Here is a 15,218-nt window from a genome sequence, read left to right as displayed (position 1 = left end):
CAATTAAGTGAAATCAACTGAGCATTCAAATCTCTGTATCATGAGGGAGAAAAAAAAGGCAAGAATGGAAAGATTACAAGGAGAATGAGAGCAGATTTACTCGGTTGCATACGAAATCTCTGATTAATTTCGATGGTATTAATGTGCAGAGTTCCTGTAATTTAGTTCCCCAATAGATCCTGCGTCTCGGCACCCGTCGCTTCGGCACGGCCCCCGCACCCGGCACCTTTTCACTCGGCATTCAAAAACACCCTCCGGTTGCCTTCCGCCTGAAAAACAAGGAGCAGATAGTTAGACAGGCTGAAAAGATTGTGGCACTGAAATTACTAGCGCTACCCTTGAAGAGTCAGCTAAAAGTTTGGCTAATGGCAGCTTGACTTACGCATCTTCCTCACTCTCTCTCTCGTCCTGCAGGTTCTCCCCCATCACCATCGATAGCATGACCAGTCTAGTAGGGATGAATATCCCCGGTCACACAGGAACAGGCTGGTGCATCTTCGTCTACAACCTGTCGCCGGACTCGGACGAGAGCGTTCTGTGGCAGCTCTTCGGACCGTTCGGCGCTGTCAACAACGTCAAGGTGATCCGCGACTTCAACACCAACAAGTGCAAGGGGTTCGGCTTCGTCACCATGACGAACTACGACGAAGCGGCCATGGCCATCGCCAGTCTGAATGGGTATCGGTTGGGTGACCGTGTCTTGCAAGTGTCTTTCAAGACCAACAAGACCCACAAGTCCTGAACTCCCTTCCCATAACTTGTGTAGCTCCTTACAGCTCCTCTAATACTAAAAACCCACCTCTGCCCACTCAGCTACTCAAAACAGGAACACACCCAACCAACAAACCCACAAAAAAGAACTGGATATGGCTTATAATATAACTTTGGACCTATAAGCCAATGTTGCCTAAGTATTACAAAATGACAAATTGAGAATATTCATTATTTGGAGACCCTGGAAGTGGTACAGGGATTCTGTTGTATATCTTCTTGAGTTCTCGTGGTTGTCTTTACTTTCTTTCTTTTTTTTTCTCTGTAAACAGTAGCAAAACCAGACCGCCCTTATTTTGAAGAAGAAAATGTCCTTCTTTAGATCGAACTCTCTTGGTGTCGATTCAGGATTTTTTCTTTCTTTTTTAAATCCGGATCCACTGTCGTTAGAATAACGCCTCCCTGGTAAGAGAACAGGAGGGGGCTCTTTTTAAAAAAAAGAAGAAGAAAAAAAATCGGTGATCATTCATTCATTTGTTTTGGTGTAAATTGTTAGAGATCCCCAAAATGAATTGACAGGGATGAGGCCATCCCTTTTCTCTAATGCAGAAGATGTTTCTAGCATAGTTTTGGTTTTGTACTGCAAACAAAACACACGTCTGTCCTCACTGGGGATTCAGGGGGAAGGGGCGAGGGAAGGGACGGGCTAGCGCTCCTGATGACACGTTGCGTTAAAAAAAAAAAAAACCTACACACACACTGTTGCCAAAGAGAAAATCTCTTTGCTTGAAAATGCGTTTAGAAAAAATGAAAAAATAAAGAGAAAGAAGATCTATTTTTATAAATAATGATTAAAATAATTATTGAAGAATTTTTACAAGAATCTGGATTTGAAAAAAGAGAAAAATATTTTGACTGGCTAATTAGGGACGGGGGGAGGGGTCAGGTGCCACCTTGTCTTGTTCGTTCTGCCGTGGTACTTTTTAGGATCCAAGGTCGTTTGTTTTTCGGGGAGAACCGGATTGGCGATGGAAGAATTTTGTAGATGGAAGAATTTATCAAGGGATGCAAATTCAGGCAGGTAATTTTTCATAGCAGTAATTATTCAACAGCGATACCCAATAGGAGAGGGAGAGGGGTCTTCCCAGGCCAACCACATCTTCACAGTCAAGAGCCCAAAGCAAGGCCACTCATCGTCCACTCATTTACGTTAGACCATCCGTCTTTGGGATATAAGTAATAAAGTTATACACACACGCGCGCACACACTTCTTTCTCCATTCGGACAGCATATACATGGTTACGTTTAATTCGCTATGATTTTGTGATATCGCATTCGAGATGTACTTCCTTTAGCGATCAACAGTAGGTGCTATATTACATGGTTCACATATCTTAAATATCCAACTTTGTTGTTCTTCGTGTTGTTTAGAGAGAAAAAAAAGAAAATTTCGATGTTGGCATTATATTAAGCTGCTGTTTTCCTTCTTTCGTTGATGTTTATTCTTTCAAAATCGCCATCGTCGGTCGCCACCCAAACGAACAAATTCGGGCGTCCACGACGACGTTCCTTTTGCTTGCTTACTTCTAGGTTATTTGCTGAGTGTACAGCGTTTGTCGAAATTCAGCGATAATTAGCTAGTTCTGTTAGTCTAGTATTTGTTTCCTCAAAGGATCTATTACGACTTGTCTTTCTTTGTTGTGTACAAATAGATGATATATAGTCAACATTTTCTGTTCCAATATCTATATCTATCTGAGTTGTCACTGTTTTTCGTTCGGGATTGTCTTTTTTCATATGAAAACTTTATGAAGTGATGGTTCAGTTACTTAGAAAAACTCGTGAGGAATCCTGTTTAATATGTTGTCATGTCGCTTGTGAAGATAAAGAAAAAAACGCAAAAAAAGAACTGAAAAATTGGATCGATTTATTTGATTTACCGCCGCAGCAAAAGAAATCGAACAAAAAGCTTCTTGAGAAAAATCTGTATTTATTTATTGATCGATTGATTGTCTCATTGATTAAATTATTTATTTATCTCGATTATTTATTTATTTACTTGTTCCTTTCTTATGTTGTCTGTGTTTTTGCGTGATTCTGGTACAGGGAGGGGGGTCTTTCTGAGCTAAAGGGAACAAATGACTAGGGGAGACGCTCTTCCATTAGTCCTGTGCACTGAGAAATTTTAGTACGTTTGTGCTTTGTACCAATATATCAAAATTACAATACAAAAAAATTTTAAAGTCAAAAACGAAAAAAATGTTAAGAGGGTTGGTGAGGCTCTTCCCTTATTAATAGAAACAGTTACTCGCTATGCATAACCTAGCCGATAGTTCAATTTGCTATTGCTTTTTTCTTGTCTTGTTAAACATAAATCTTTAAATCTTTTTCAATAAAGTTTAGTCTTAATAGAATGTTATAACAGTTGTTCTGGTTCAATATAACCTGTGATAAGTTTGTGTAGTTTTAAAAGCCACTTCCCGCCCTCCCTCCACACACTACCGTTGCTTTGTGATTAAACTTTATGCAAAAATGTGGGTCTGAAATGTAGTTTCTCATGGATCTCGACGATGTTCATGTCAGGCTTTGCTGCCCTAATTTGATTGATCGATATGTGTCCATTGTTTTAGTATGATTCATCGACTCATCTGAAATGTAACCTTCATTTAAACCACACTGACACTCTAGAAAAAGGAGAAAAGAATAAAAAGCATTGACTCTGATTGTACTGGTTGAACAAAAATAGCTATAGCAGATAATATTTGATAGATGACACCTGTTATATATTTTCTAAGATATAGTCTATTTTGAGAGGTAAACTTCCTGAATGGAGAGCTCGGCTCTTGTAAAGACCGGTATGAATGCTGGAGAACGAAAAACAAAAGTCACGTTCATGAGCAGTCTTACATTCCTCCACCTCTAATGCCATCCATCCTCCTCTGCTCCGTCTCTAAGGGGCGGCGGCGGTGGCGGCAAGGCCCTTCTCAAACCCCGCTGCGGCTGGGAGTTTGAATTATGCAACGACCCCAGTAGAATGTTGTTCTGATGTACGAACAAATTTCCTGCATTATGTCCTCCTCTTTTGGTTAATGGCATCACCCTCCGCGTGTCTGAGCGTGTATGACTGCACGGGAGAGCGTCTAGGACGCGAGTTTGCGGGGGTGTTGGAAACGCAGGGCCGTGCCTCTATAGTGCGTGCCCATATCGCAGTGTCTCTCCCCCTGTAGCGCCTTATAGTGGCAGCCTGCCAATAGGAACCCATCAGCCAGTAGTGTAGGAGGGAAGGCAAAGTGAGGAACAAGGCTCTTGTCATAATTCATTTTCTCCTGAAATGTGTTTGTTTACTATCTGAAAAATCTATAAATCTTTAAAGACAAAAAAAGATGAAAAAAAAAAAAAAAAAAGAGTTCACCAGACCAAGCTGGTCTCTCCTACTTACGTTATTCCTTATCTATCGATTATTGATTATTGTTACTATGATTAATATTATTCTCATTATCCTTATTCTTATTACGAATCAAATTACTGCGATGAATGACTTCATGTTATCCTTGCTAGTTTAGGTCATTTCTGAAACTGGAAACAAAATATGGAAAAAAATACTTGCTGTAAATGTTTTTTTCTTTTTCATAAAACTGTTGTGTTTGAATTATTTGTACTTTTGAATGTTGGGACAATAAAATAAGGTGTTGAAAGCTGTGTGCTGCCATGTTGTGTTCAAGAAAAATAGGCTTGCTCCTCACGTAACACGAGGTGATTTAACTAATACCCACTAATCTTGAAAATATTCCTGGGAAGTTTCATTTTCTCAAGACCCCGGAGGCACCAAATGTCACTTGAGCTGCACCTTTTTGATAAGAATTTGATCAGTTATCCCAATGAGCGTGAATGCCAGCGTTATTACTCACACAAAAGTTGAGATTGGCAGAGAGGCACGGAAACTTCCAGTAGATTATTACATTAAGCATATCCTCTCCAAGGCTGTAATACAAAACAGACAGATGTGATGTAGTGAGATATGAGAGCACAGCGCCCCCTGTTTCCTTCCTGGAGAATTACTGCAACTCTTTGCCCTTCAAATACTACAAGCAGACATGCTTTAAAAACACACACAGTTTTTAATTAAAAAGCAAATAGTAGTAAAATATGGTTAAATACAATGATATTTAATATTCAAAATGGTGTACACTCACATGAGAGGAAGAGTCCAGTCACATCGGTCTTCTAGAAAAATCTTGTCTCCTGGCATCAAAAATACATAGTGTTTATATAGTGCTTTCAGTTAGTGCTCAAGACATTTTTATAAAGTATATCTAAACAGAACAATCAAAACAAACAATATAATAACACACTATATTACAGACACAACACAACCACAGAACACAGAATATACCAGAAAATAAGGATAAATGCTGGGACATCAGAGACCAAGTGCCAAGTTTGTGTGAACTAGAATTGAATTTCTATTGTGGTAACAAACAGGATGCAGAATTTGAATAAACCATTAAATGAACTAAAACCCCAAGAAGCATATACAACTGCAACGAGTGTCATTTTTAACTAGAACTTTAAGTAATGGATTCACAAAGTTAAAGATTGCTTAAAACTTCTTGAAGTATAAAAAGGTATTATAGAATTTACAGACAGATCAACAAACAGATGTTTGAAATATAGAAACTGAAGAAGAGACAAAGAAAACATAATTAGTGCATCTTTAACTAAAAAGTAAGCAAATATAATTCAGTAATCACTGTTGAAATAAAAAGGCATATCCACCTAACAAACAACACTTGTCATTTCATGACTAGAAAATATTTAAATCCACTTAAAAAAAAAAACACTTTAAATGATGGCTTCACAAAGTCTTTTCTGAAAGTTAAAGATGTTTAAAAATTCTTAAAGTACATTTTATTTTATAGGCATTACAGACAGATAAACAAACATGTTTGAAATATAAAAAAAATTACTTAAATCTATAAACCAAAGTGGAAGAGCACTTTATTTCCCAGAATTCCATTAACTGTGTTAAATTAACCTTTAATTCCAGTTAAGCTGTGAGATATGGCCACCTCACCTCAAATTCCAACTCAAATAGTCAAAAAATGAACAAAAACAAGATAAACAGCTTTTGGTATAAAGGCAGCAGCGGATAAACGTCACACATCAGATGTCAACACAAAGTCTAAAACGACTAGGTTGAAGAAGAGCTACATGAAGAAAATATCTTTTTTTTTTTTTTTTTAAAGTAAGCAAATATTTAATTAATTTGTCACCCCTGAAACAAAAAGTACGTCTCAGGTTACGTATGTAACCATGGTTCCCTGAAAGTAGGGAACGAGACACTGTGTCCTCTAGGGGTCGCTATGGGGAATGCCTCGGCGTGACCGGTGTCTTGAAGCATATATCTAATCACGACAATAATAATAATAATAATTCATTACATTTATATAGCGCTTTTCTGCTTTTTCTAAGCACTCAAAGCGCTCTACATTGTGAGGGGTGGTGTCTCCTCGTCCACCATCAGTGTGCAGCATCCACATGGATGATGCGACGGCAGCCATAGTGCGCCAGAACGCCCACCACACACCAGCTTACTGGTGGAGAGGACACAGAGTGATGAAGCCAATCAGTGTAAGGGGATGATTAGACCCCCTGCTGGCCTCACTAACACCTCTTCCAACAGCAACCTAGTTTTCCCAGGAGGTCTCCCATCCAGGTACTGACCAGGCTCAACCCTGCTTAGCTTCAGTGGGCAAGCAGTCTTGGGCTACAGGGTGATATGGCTGTGGCTTAATAACATTGGCCGGCGACAGCCTATGACGTTACTACCTGCGCGGCCGCAGTATAAAGGGGCGCCGAGAAAATAAGTCATTCACTTCTTCGTCTGAAGCTTGCGTCCGAAGCATGGCACCGAACCTAGAGGACGCAGTGTCTTGTTCCCTACTCTCAGGGAACCATGGTTACATACGTAACCTGAGACGTTCCCTTTCGAGGGAACTTCGAACTGCGTCCTCTAGGGGTCGCTATGGGGAATGGAATACCCACGCCACCATGCTGAGGGGAGTGCACGCCAAGCACAAAAGCCAAGCACTAAGTACCAACTCTACCCGGCTAAGGGAGTTGCCCCTGGGACGGTACGACGGCTGTCAGTGACATTATCCCCTTCGGCCAAAGGCCTGAGCTGCATACCCCAGAACTTACCTGTTAGGGGCTGGGCCTCCTGGACCCAGGGTAGAGCTCAAAGGCTTGGAATCAGAAGAAGAGATTCCTTTAAGGGGATACGACCAAGCGCTTAGGATAGTAACTAAGTCTTGACCTGTCATCCAGGGGCTACTGCTTGCTCTGCAAGAGGTCACTGAAGGAACTGTCTCAACAGATCCTTGGTAGCAACAGCCTGTTCAAGTAGTATCACTGGGGATACATAGGTAGAGTGGGGCCCAAGGTGAAACCGGGGCCTGACCGACTCAAAGAATGGGCACGAAGCCGCAGCGCGTAACCCATACTGTACAGGATTTTAGAAAGACCGCAAAACACTTGGTGTGCGATCTTACCACAACGTGGCTTTCAGAAAGTGCACAGAGACTAGCGTGCGCACTTACCGTGACCCTCTATAGTGAGGGGAACAATGCTAACTCTACCAAGTCAGAGCTCTGGATAGTAACTCAGATGCTCAGAAGGGAGCGGCATGCTCATAGGTGACCCTCTAAGTTAAGGGGAGCAATGCCATCTCGACCAACAAGGAGAGCTTGGGAGGGAGCAGCATGCTCATAGGTGACCCTCTATAGTGAGGGGAGCAATGCTAGCTCTACCAAGGCAGAGCTCTGGAGAGCGGAGAACTTAACTATCAGCATGAGAGGGAACTCAGACGCTCAGAATGCAGCGGCATGCTCATAGGTGACCCTCTAAGTTGAGGGGAGCAATGCCAGCTCGACCAACAAGGAGAGCTCGGCAGGGAGCAGCATGCTCATAGGTGACCCTCTATAGTGAGAGGAGCAATGCTAGCTTGACCAAAAAACTACCAGGGAGGCAGAAGGTGGCCCAACAACCTGAAGTTGCTGACTCACAGAGCTCTGGGGAGTGGAGAACTCAACATTCAGTATAAGAGGGAACTCAGACACTCAGGGAGGGTTAGCGTGCTCGTAAGAGACCCTCGGAGTGAGGGGAGCACTGCCGAACACACCATGAGATAAGACTAAGGGAAAGGGCGGTCCTGACCCAATGGCACGGTGGATCCCACAGAGCAGAGAATCCAATTCTCAGGATGAGAGAGAAACTCAGATGCTCAGAAGGGAGCAGCATGCTCATAGGTGACCCTCTATGGTGAGGGGAGCAATGCTAGCTCGACCAACAAGCAGAGCGACCTAACAGGGAGGCATAGAGAGGCCTAACAACCTGAGGCTGCTGAATCACAGAGCTCTGGGGAGCGGAGAACCTAACTCTCAGAATGAGAGGGAACTCAGACGCTCAGGAGGGAGCGGCATGCTCATAGGTGACCCTCTATAGTGAGGGGAGCACTGCTAGCTCGACCAACAGTAAATCACAGAGCCCTGTGGAGCGGAGAATCTAACTCTCAGAATGAGAGGGAACTCAGACGCTTCAGAAGGGAGTGGCATGCTCATAGGTGACCCTCTATAGTGAGGAGAGCAATGCTAGCTCGACCAACAAGGAGAGCAACCTAACAGGGAGGCTTTCCTGTAGCTCAAATAGTAGAGCATGGCGCTAGCAACGCCAAGGTCATGGGTTCGATTCCCAGGGAAAGCAAGAGCTGATAAAAATGTAAAAACTGTAACTTGAATGCAATGTAAGTCGCTTTGGATAAAAGTGTCTGCTAAATGCATAAATGTAAATGTAAATGTAAAGAGGGGCCTAACAACCTGAGGCCACTGAATCACAAAGCTCCGGGGAGCGGAGAACCTAACTCTCAGTATGAGAGGGAACTCAGACGCTCAGAAGGGAGCGGCATGTTCATATGTAACCCTCTATGGTGAGGGGAGCAATGCTAGCTCGACCAAAAAATAGCCTACCAGGGAGGCAGAAGGAGGCCCAACAACCTGGCATGACTGCTAACCGGAGCTCTAGAGAGCGGAGGCCTAACTCTCAAAATAGGATAGGGACTCAGACGCTCAGTTTTGGGAGTGGCGTGCTCATAGGTGACCCTCTAGGGTGAGGGGAGCACTGTTGAGCTCAACCAACAAGGAGCTGAGGCGGTCCTTACGACACAAACTGGGAACAGGAGGTGCATAGCTAGCTCTCGCAATGAGGGGAGCACACCCTAGCTCGACCAGAAGGCAGTGCCAGAATAAAAGGACAGTCCAGCAGCACCCAAAGGGTGTCATCTGTTAGTAGGTAAACGTAGTCCCATCTTGATAGAGAGCATAGACCAACAGGTTAGCCAAAAACCATACATGTCTGAAGAGCTATCGCTCCTCAGAGCTAAAGCACTCAGGAAGGGTTTCCGCAGAAACACCTCTCACTCATACCTCCGGGAAAGCAGTGTATTCAAGCCCACTCCACGTAGGGGCGATTCACTGTTTCGACCGTAAGGACAGTGTGACTCAAATCTCAGGAAGCCTCTCGATGCGAGACACGAGTAGCGCATCCTGGCTGTGGCAGCTTCTCGAAGCAAACACCCAGCAAGGAGCTCAGGGAGCACATGACGAAGCAATAATCTCGAAAAAGGCTCAGCCTGAATGGAGGACCCGCAAGTCCTGGATTGCAGCGCTATACTGGGACCTGAAGGCCAAGAAGGCTCTCGCAGAAGCCTAGCGACTTGGCTGCATGATCCAGCAAGCATGAGGCCGAAGATGTAGTCCATCATCCAGGCTGGATCTAGTACTGACAGGTGAGACCTAATCCACAGGATCGAGAGGGCTCCCGGAGTGCAGTATAATGTGGTTAGAACATGTTATAAATCATCTGTCCAATAACTGCAGACCGATACCCACATCATAATTCCTTACTGATAGGGAAATTACTGACAGGGAAGATTTCCCGTCAGGTCCTTTCCCTGTTCTGCCCATGAACCGCGAATCGCGGGCAATGGGCAGATAATTCTCACTGCACTAGCAACGCGCAGCATGCATTCAGTTCCTACGGGAGCTAAACATGCTCCGCCCACGCGCTAGATTCCCTCCGAATCAAGCGAGAACGGAGCCGCCGCGAATGCGTCGCTATTCCAGCGAGAGGCGAACACACTCATGCAGACACGGGTATTACAATTTGGGTAAAAAGTTAAGCACTCAGCTTCCCTTTTTCTCAGTACCCCCGCGAAGGCATCATGATGAGCACACGAGCGCATTCAACTCCCTCGAGAGCTTAACGCGCTTGCTCTTCACCACACACACACACAACCCGCGAGCCGTGTGAAACTGCGGATACGAGAGAACATGCACTCCTAGTCGTGCTTAGCTTCTGCTAACATAAACAAAAGGTGTGAAGACGAAGAAGAGAATGACGTATTTTCCCGGTGCCCCTTTATACTGCGGCCACGCAGGTAGTAACGGCATAGGCTGTTGCTGGCCGATGTTATTGTCGTGATTAGATATATGCTTCAAGACACCGGTCACACCGAGGCGTTCCCCATAGCGACCCCTAGAGGACGCAGTTCGAAGTTCCCTCGAAAGGGAACAGCCCTATTCACTGAACAAACAATTTGTATTGACGCATAACCGGATATGCAATTAGCCTGTGGTGGCATTTATAATATCAAAATGTGGCGTAGGATTCATTAAAGCAAATTAGTATGGTAGTGGGTGCTCTGATTCACCACATGGATGGTTGGCCTCAGTTTGTGGCCTGTGGCGTTGGGGTGGGCAGTGCTTAATGGTGGTCTATGTCCTTGGAGTGGGCAGGGCTCAATGCTGAGCTGAAGGGCAAAAGGGGCAGGAGGTGTGATAAAGCCATCAGTCGTTCCAAGTCTCTTCACACCGTTAAGGATTTAATGAGGCAAAAGCCCCACGAAGGAAGAGAATCAGCATCATGAGTCATCTGCCTACTCTTTAAAAATTCCTCTACTACCCACAGTCTCCTAACAAAGGCAGGAGATATTGAATCTAACTGATGGGGCTCATATCTTCATTACACGATGGCTTCACCTTCACCTATGTGCTGTGAAAAGACATGGCAGATGAGTAATGCACACATCCGCCGTTTGATTGCTGTCTTCCGTAAACATCTGGCATGATGCCATATGTGACAAATTATTATGCAATGCATCTCACAATCTGACATATATTTGCTCTGCATTCACCATGAAATGGAACATGAATACATTCAACAGCTAGACAGATTTCTCTTTATATGAACATATGACCGTACACACCTGTTGAACAGGTATCGTATCACCAAGGCTGAATATCTCAAGACTAGTGCAGCCAGTGACCAAATAATACTGATGTATTTTGGACACTTCAGTCACACTAAAAATAGTTACAAAATATTTAGTTTACATTACATTCAGCCAGAAAAATGTGCTTGTATGTTTTCTTAAATAAACGCCACATAGTCTGTTGTGTAAATGTATTTGTATTATATCAAACTTAAGTTTCCAAATATATAATATAATATAATACAGTATAATATAATACATAATAATATAATATAATATATTAGCTAACAAAATGGCCACAAATTTGATTATTGAAGGCAATTTCCTCTTCAAACTAAAAAAGATAATTGCAAGTTTATTTCTTTAATTGTGGTATTTTTATAATTGCAACTTCATATTTTAAAATGATTTTATCATTTATAAACCACAGATGCAACTTTGTTGCTCATAATTTGCATTAGTTTTTTTGTTGTTGTTGTTTTGTTTTTTTGTTAAGAGATGAAAAAAGGCGATTCCATACAAAACACACCTAACATATATTTCTGTGTAAAAATAATTCACATAATATGTGACCCTGAACCACAAAACCAGTCTTAAGTCACTGGGGTATATTTGTAGCAATAGCCAAAAATGCATTGTATGGGCCAAAATGATTGATTTTTCTTTTATGCCAAAAATAATTAGGACAAAGTTCACCTTCCATGAAGATATTTTGTAAATTTCCTTCTGTAAATATATCAAAACTTAATTTTTAAGTAGTAATATGCATTGCTAAGAACTTCATTTGTACAACTTTAAAGGCGATTTTATCAATATTTAGATTTTTTTTTGCACCCTCAGATTTTCAAATAGTTGTATCTCGGCCACATATTGTCCTATCCGAACAAACCATATATCAATGGAAAGCTTATTTATTCAGCTTTCGGCAGATGTATAAATCTCAATTTCGTAAAATTGACCCTTATGACTGGTTTTGTGGTCCAGGGTCACAAATGTGCATTCATCACTGTCTGCAATTAACAAATAAGAGCAACCACTTCTATAACATGGTTTAGTATTTCAAAAGAGCCAGATATAACTTGATTAAACCGTCTAGTCCATATACTGTAATGAAATAATGTACTACAAGCTTGGATTACAATGTACTTTTGATGCAAGAAAAATACCTCTTACACATACTAATCAAGATATCCATCAAAAAGAAAAGGCATCTAACTCTTTAGTTGTGACTTTTTCACCCCTCTCCACGCTGAGCGCTCCATTAATTCTGCCATGAGGAAGAGCTGGGCAGCTGCAGCATTTCTGAGTTGGACAGTCTGTGGTTTGAGTTCCTCTCACAACCAGACACATATGGCCCGCTGGCTTTACTCTCTCTGTCTTTCTGTCAGACGGCGTGTGGCCGTTCGCCTCCCTGCTAGACTCTAGGGATGAGGGAGAGATGGTGGTTTGGGTGGCAGGGCTCCCCTCTGGCCGGGACCCAGGATCTGGTGCCTGTTTATTAGGAGACAGACGGCATAGGTCTGCTTCATTCGCTTCATTCTTCAGTCCAGTACCACCATCCGCTGGCATGGGTCTCAAACTTACTAATCTACACACACACACTCACATATATACCATTTGTTATCATTTTATAAAGTTTGCCTCTTTTAATCTCCATTATGATTATTTTTGTGAAATAAACAAATCAATTTGATAGCAATTTTGATAGTAAAGGACTGCAAAAATGCTACAGTAAAAACCTGTAAATTGGTTAACGGTATGTTTCCTTACTATATACACAGTGAAAACCTGTAATAGATCTAATGGGAAATTTAATGTAATTTTATAGTAAAATACTGTTAAATGTTTTTAGTGTAGTACTGTTACTGTTTTGAAAAACATGAAAAAGAACAAGTCATCTTATATTTTACAGTGGAAAAACTGTAAATTGACAATGCCAGAATTCTCTGTGACAGCTCTTGCTTATGTAAATTAGGATTTTATGACATCTTACAGGTATGTTGTTAAATAGTTTTTATTGCATGATTTTAGTGTCATATCTGTTACCATGATAGTGTTTTGTATTTGTGTGTATGACAACAGTAAAATGTAAAATGATGCTACCATATTTTTTAAATGGTAAGTTTTGGCAACCACAGATGCTAATTTTTTACTGTAATTTCTTTTCAGATTTTTATTTTTTTACAGTATACGTATTAAAAAACACTGATTGCTTGATTGTTTTTTAAGACTTTGGACATTTTGCAAAAAAAAAAAAAACTTCAAAAAAATAAGTAGCATTTTTATCCCCTTTAAATCAACACCACTAGAGCTATACCTTGGGGGGAAAGAAATTGTGATTTTATATTTTACAACTGCCACATTATAACTTTTATATAACTAATCTTAGATATGTCTTTATATCTATATACATTTTTTATTTATTTATTTTTGAAAACATCTATAAATACACCTGGGGGAAAAAACAACAACATTTAAATTTGCACATTTAGCAGACACTTTTATCCAAAGCGACTTACATTGCATTCAAGTTACAGTTTTTACATTATCAGCTCTTGCTTTCCCTGGGAATCGAACCCATGACCTTGCCATTGCTAGCGCCATGCTCTACTATTTGAGCTACAGGAAAGCTGAACAACTTCAGCCTGGTTTGATATGGTCGCTGATCTGTTGGCTGAGCTAAAGACCAGTTTGACCAGGCTGTCGGACCAGTTAAGACCATCTAAAAACCTTAAACCTTAAAACCATCAGCAAACCAGCTTAGACTGGATGTTTTAGATACAAAGGTTCATACAGACATTTCCATGTTTTATTATAAAACCAGCTTATTTATTTTGGACCTCATTAAGATGAATTACTCTAGTTGTTTAAGAAATCCACCACCTAGTCGTGGTTAAGCACATCTCCAGTGTGGTGTAGACAGAAATATCTACTGCCGTTGGGGCCTCTTGTATTTACATTTTATGAGATCAGTATTTCTAGTAGAGCTTTAATGTGAGAATCAGCTAACCGTAAAACCAGCTTGACAAATTATTATGGAGAGAATAGAGAATGGAAGAACGAATTCCCACTTTCAGAACATCTTGAATGGATATAAAGAAACAAAAAAGCAATTTTAGGTTCCCCTACAAATCTGATCAAGCCCTCTCCCTCTGTCTGATCTCACCTCAGTTTTTCCGCTTACGCTCTTTATCTTTCTCTCTGCAAGAGGCTTTTCTCTGGCCAGAAACCCTCTTCACATTCTCCAAGATCAGATTTGAATATCTCTCCTCAGCACTTGCTGTTTTCCACCATCTGTCATATACAACAGTGAAGTCTCTGAGCCAAACCTCCATTCAGAGGCCCATGAATTCTCACTCTGTATTCCAAACACTCTCACACACACACACACATACACACACACACACACACACACACACACACACACACACACACACACACACACACACACACACACACACACACTGTATACTGGGGCAAGACAGATAGCCAGTTCCTAAATCATTCACACACAGCCAGTCAGCACAGTTCATGGACCCATTTGGCTCTGAGCCAACAACACACACCTGCTAGTTCTGAGACATTCAACATCAAACTTTCCTCCACTTGATGGAGGTTTGATGGCTGCATTCACACAGTCAGAGACTGACAACTATTTACTAACAGATGCAGCTCTCAAACTGTCCTGTCCTTTTAGTACAGCCTACTGAAGCAGTATTTCTGTATAAACAAATAACCAAAGGCAAGCAACTTTTATACAGTGATAATCGTAAATCATTTATGTATCTATAGTGACAAAGAAAATAAAAAACAATGTGAAACTGTTTCAAAATATTTAATAAAAATTAGTTCATACAGGTTCATCTTTAGAGTAACCACCAGAGGCTGATAATAATAATAATATTATAATATATTGAAAACACAATTTTACTAATATTCAAAATAAGTTTGGTGTCAGTAAGATTTGTATTTTTTATAATTATTTTTCTTTGATCAAAAGTGACAATAAAGGCATTTATTATTTTACAAAATAATTCTATTTGAAATCGATTGTGTTATTTGAACCTTCTATTCAACAAGGAATCCTGGAAAAAAATGCATCACTGTATCCACAAAAACATTAAACATCACAACAGTTTTCAACATTGATAATAATTAGAAATGTTTCTTAAATCTTCT

At 41.1% G+C, this 15,218-nt stretch overlaps 1 protein-coding gene across 1 annotated transcript in view; it reads left to right on the top strand.

The window, feature by feature from the left end:
• LOC306847995 (ELAV-like protein 4) overlaps window positions 1-742 on the top strand; it is a gene marked incomplete at its 3' end in the record, with an annotated part of 63,299 nt that extends 62,557 nt beyond the window's left edge. The window contains exon 8 of the mRNA XM_079382292.1: window positions 415-742. Coding sequence (XP_079238418.1) covers window positions 415-742 — 328 coding nt within the window. The remainder of the gene's footprint in view (window positions 1-414) is intronic.
• Between the last annotated feature and the right edge of the window lie 14,476 nt (window positions 743-15,218).

Source organism: Barbus barbus (assembly GCF_936440315.1).
Source record: "Barbus barbus genome assembly, chromosome: 28".
Taxonomy (NCBI): domain Eukaryota; kingdom Metazoa; phylum Chordata; class Actinopteri; order Cypriniformes; family Cyprinidae; genus Barbus; species Barbus barbus.
Note: the sequence above shows the minus strand (reverse complement) of the source record. Positions and strands in the feature narration are given on the sequence as shown.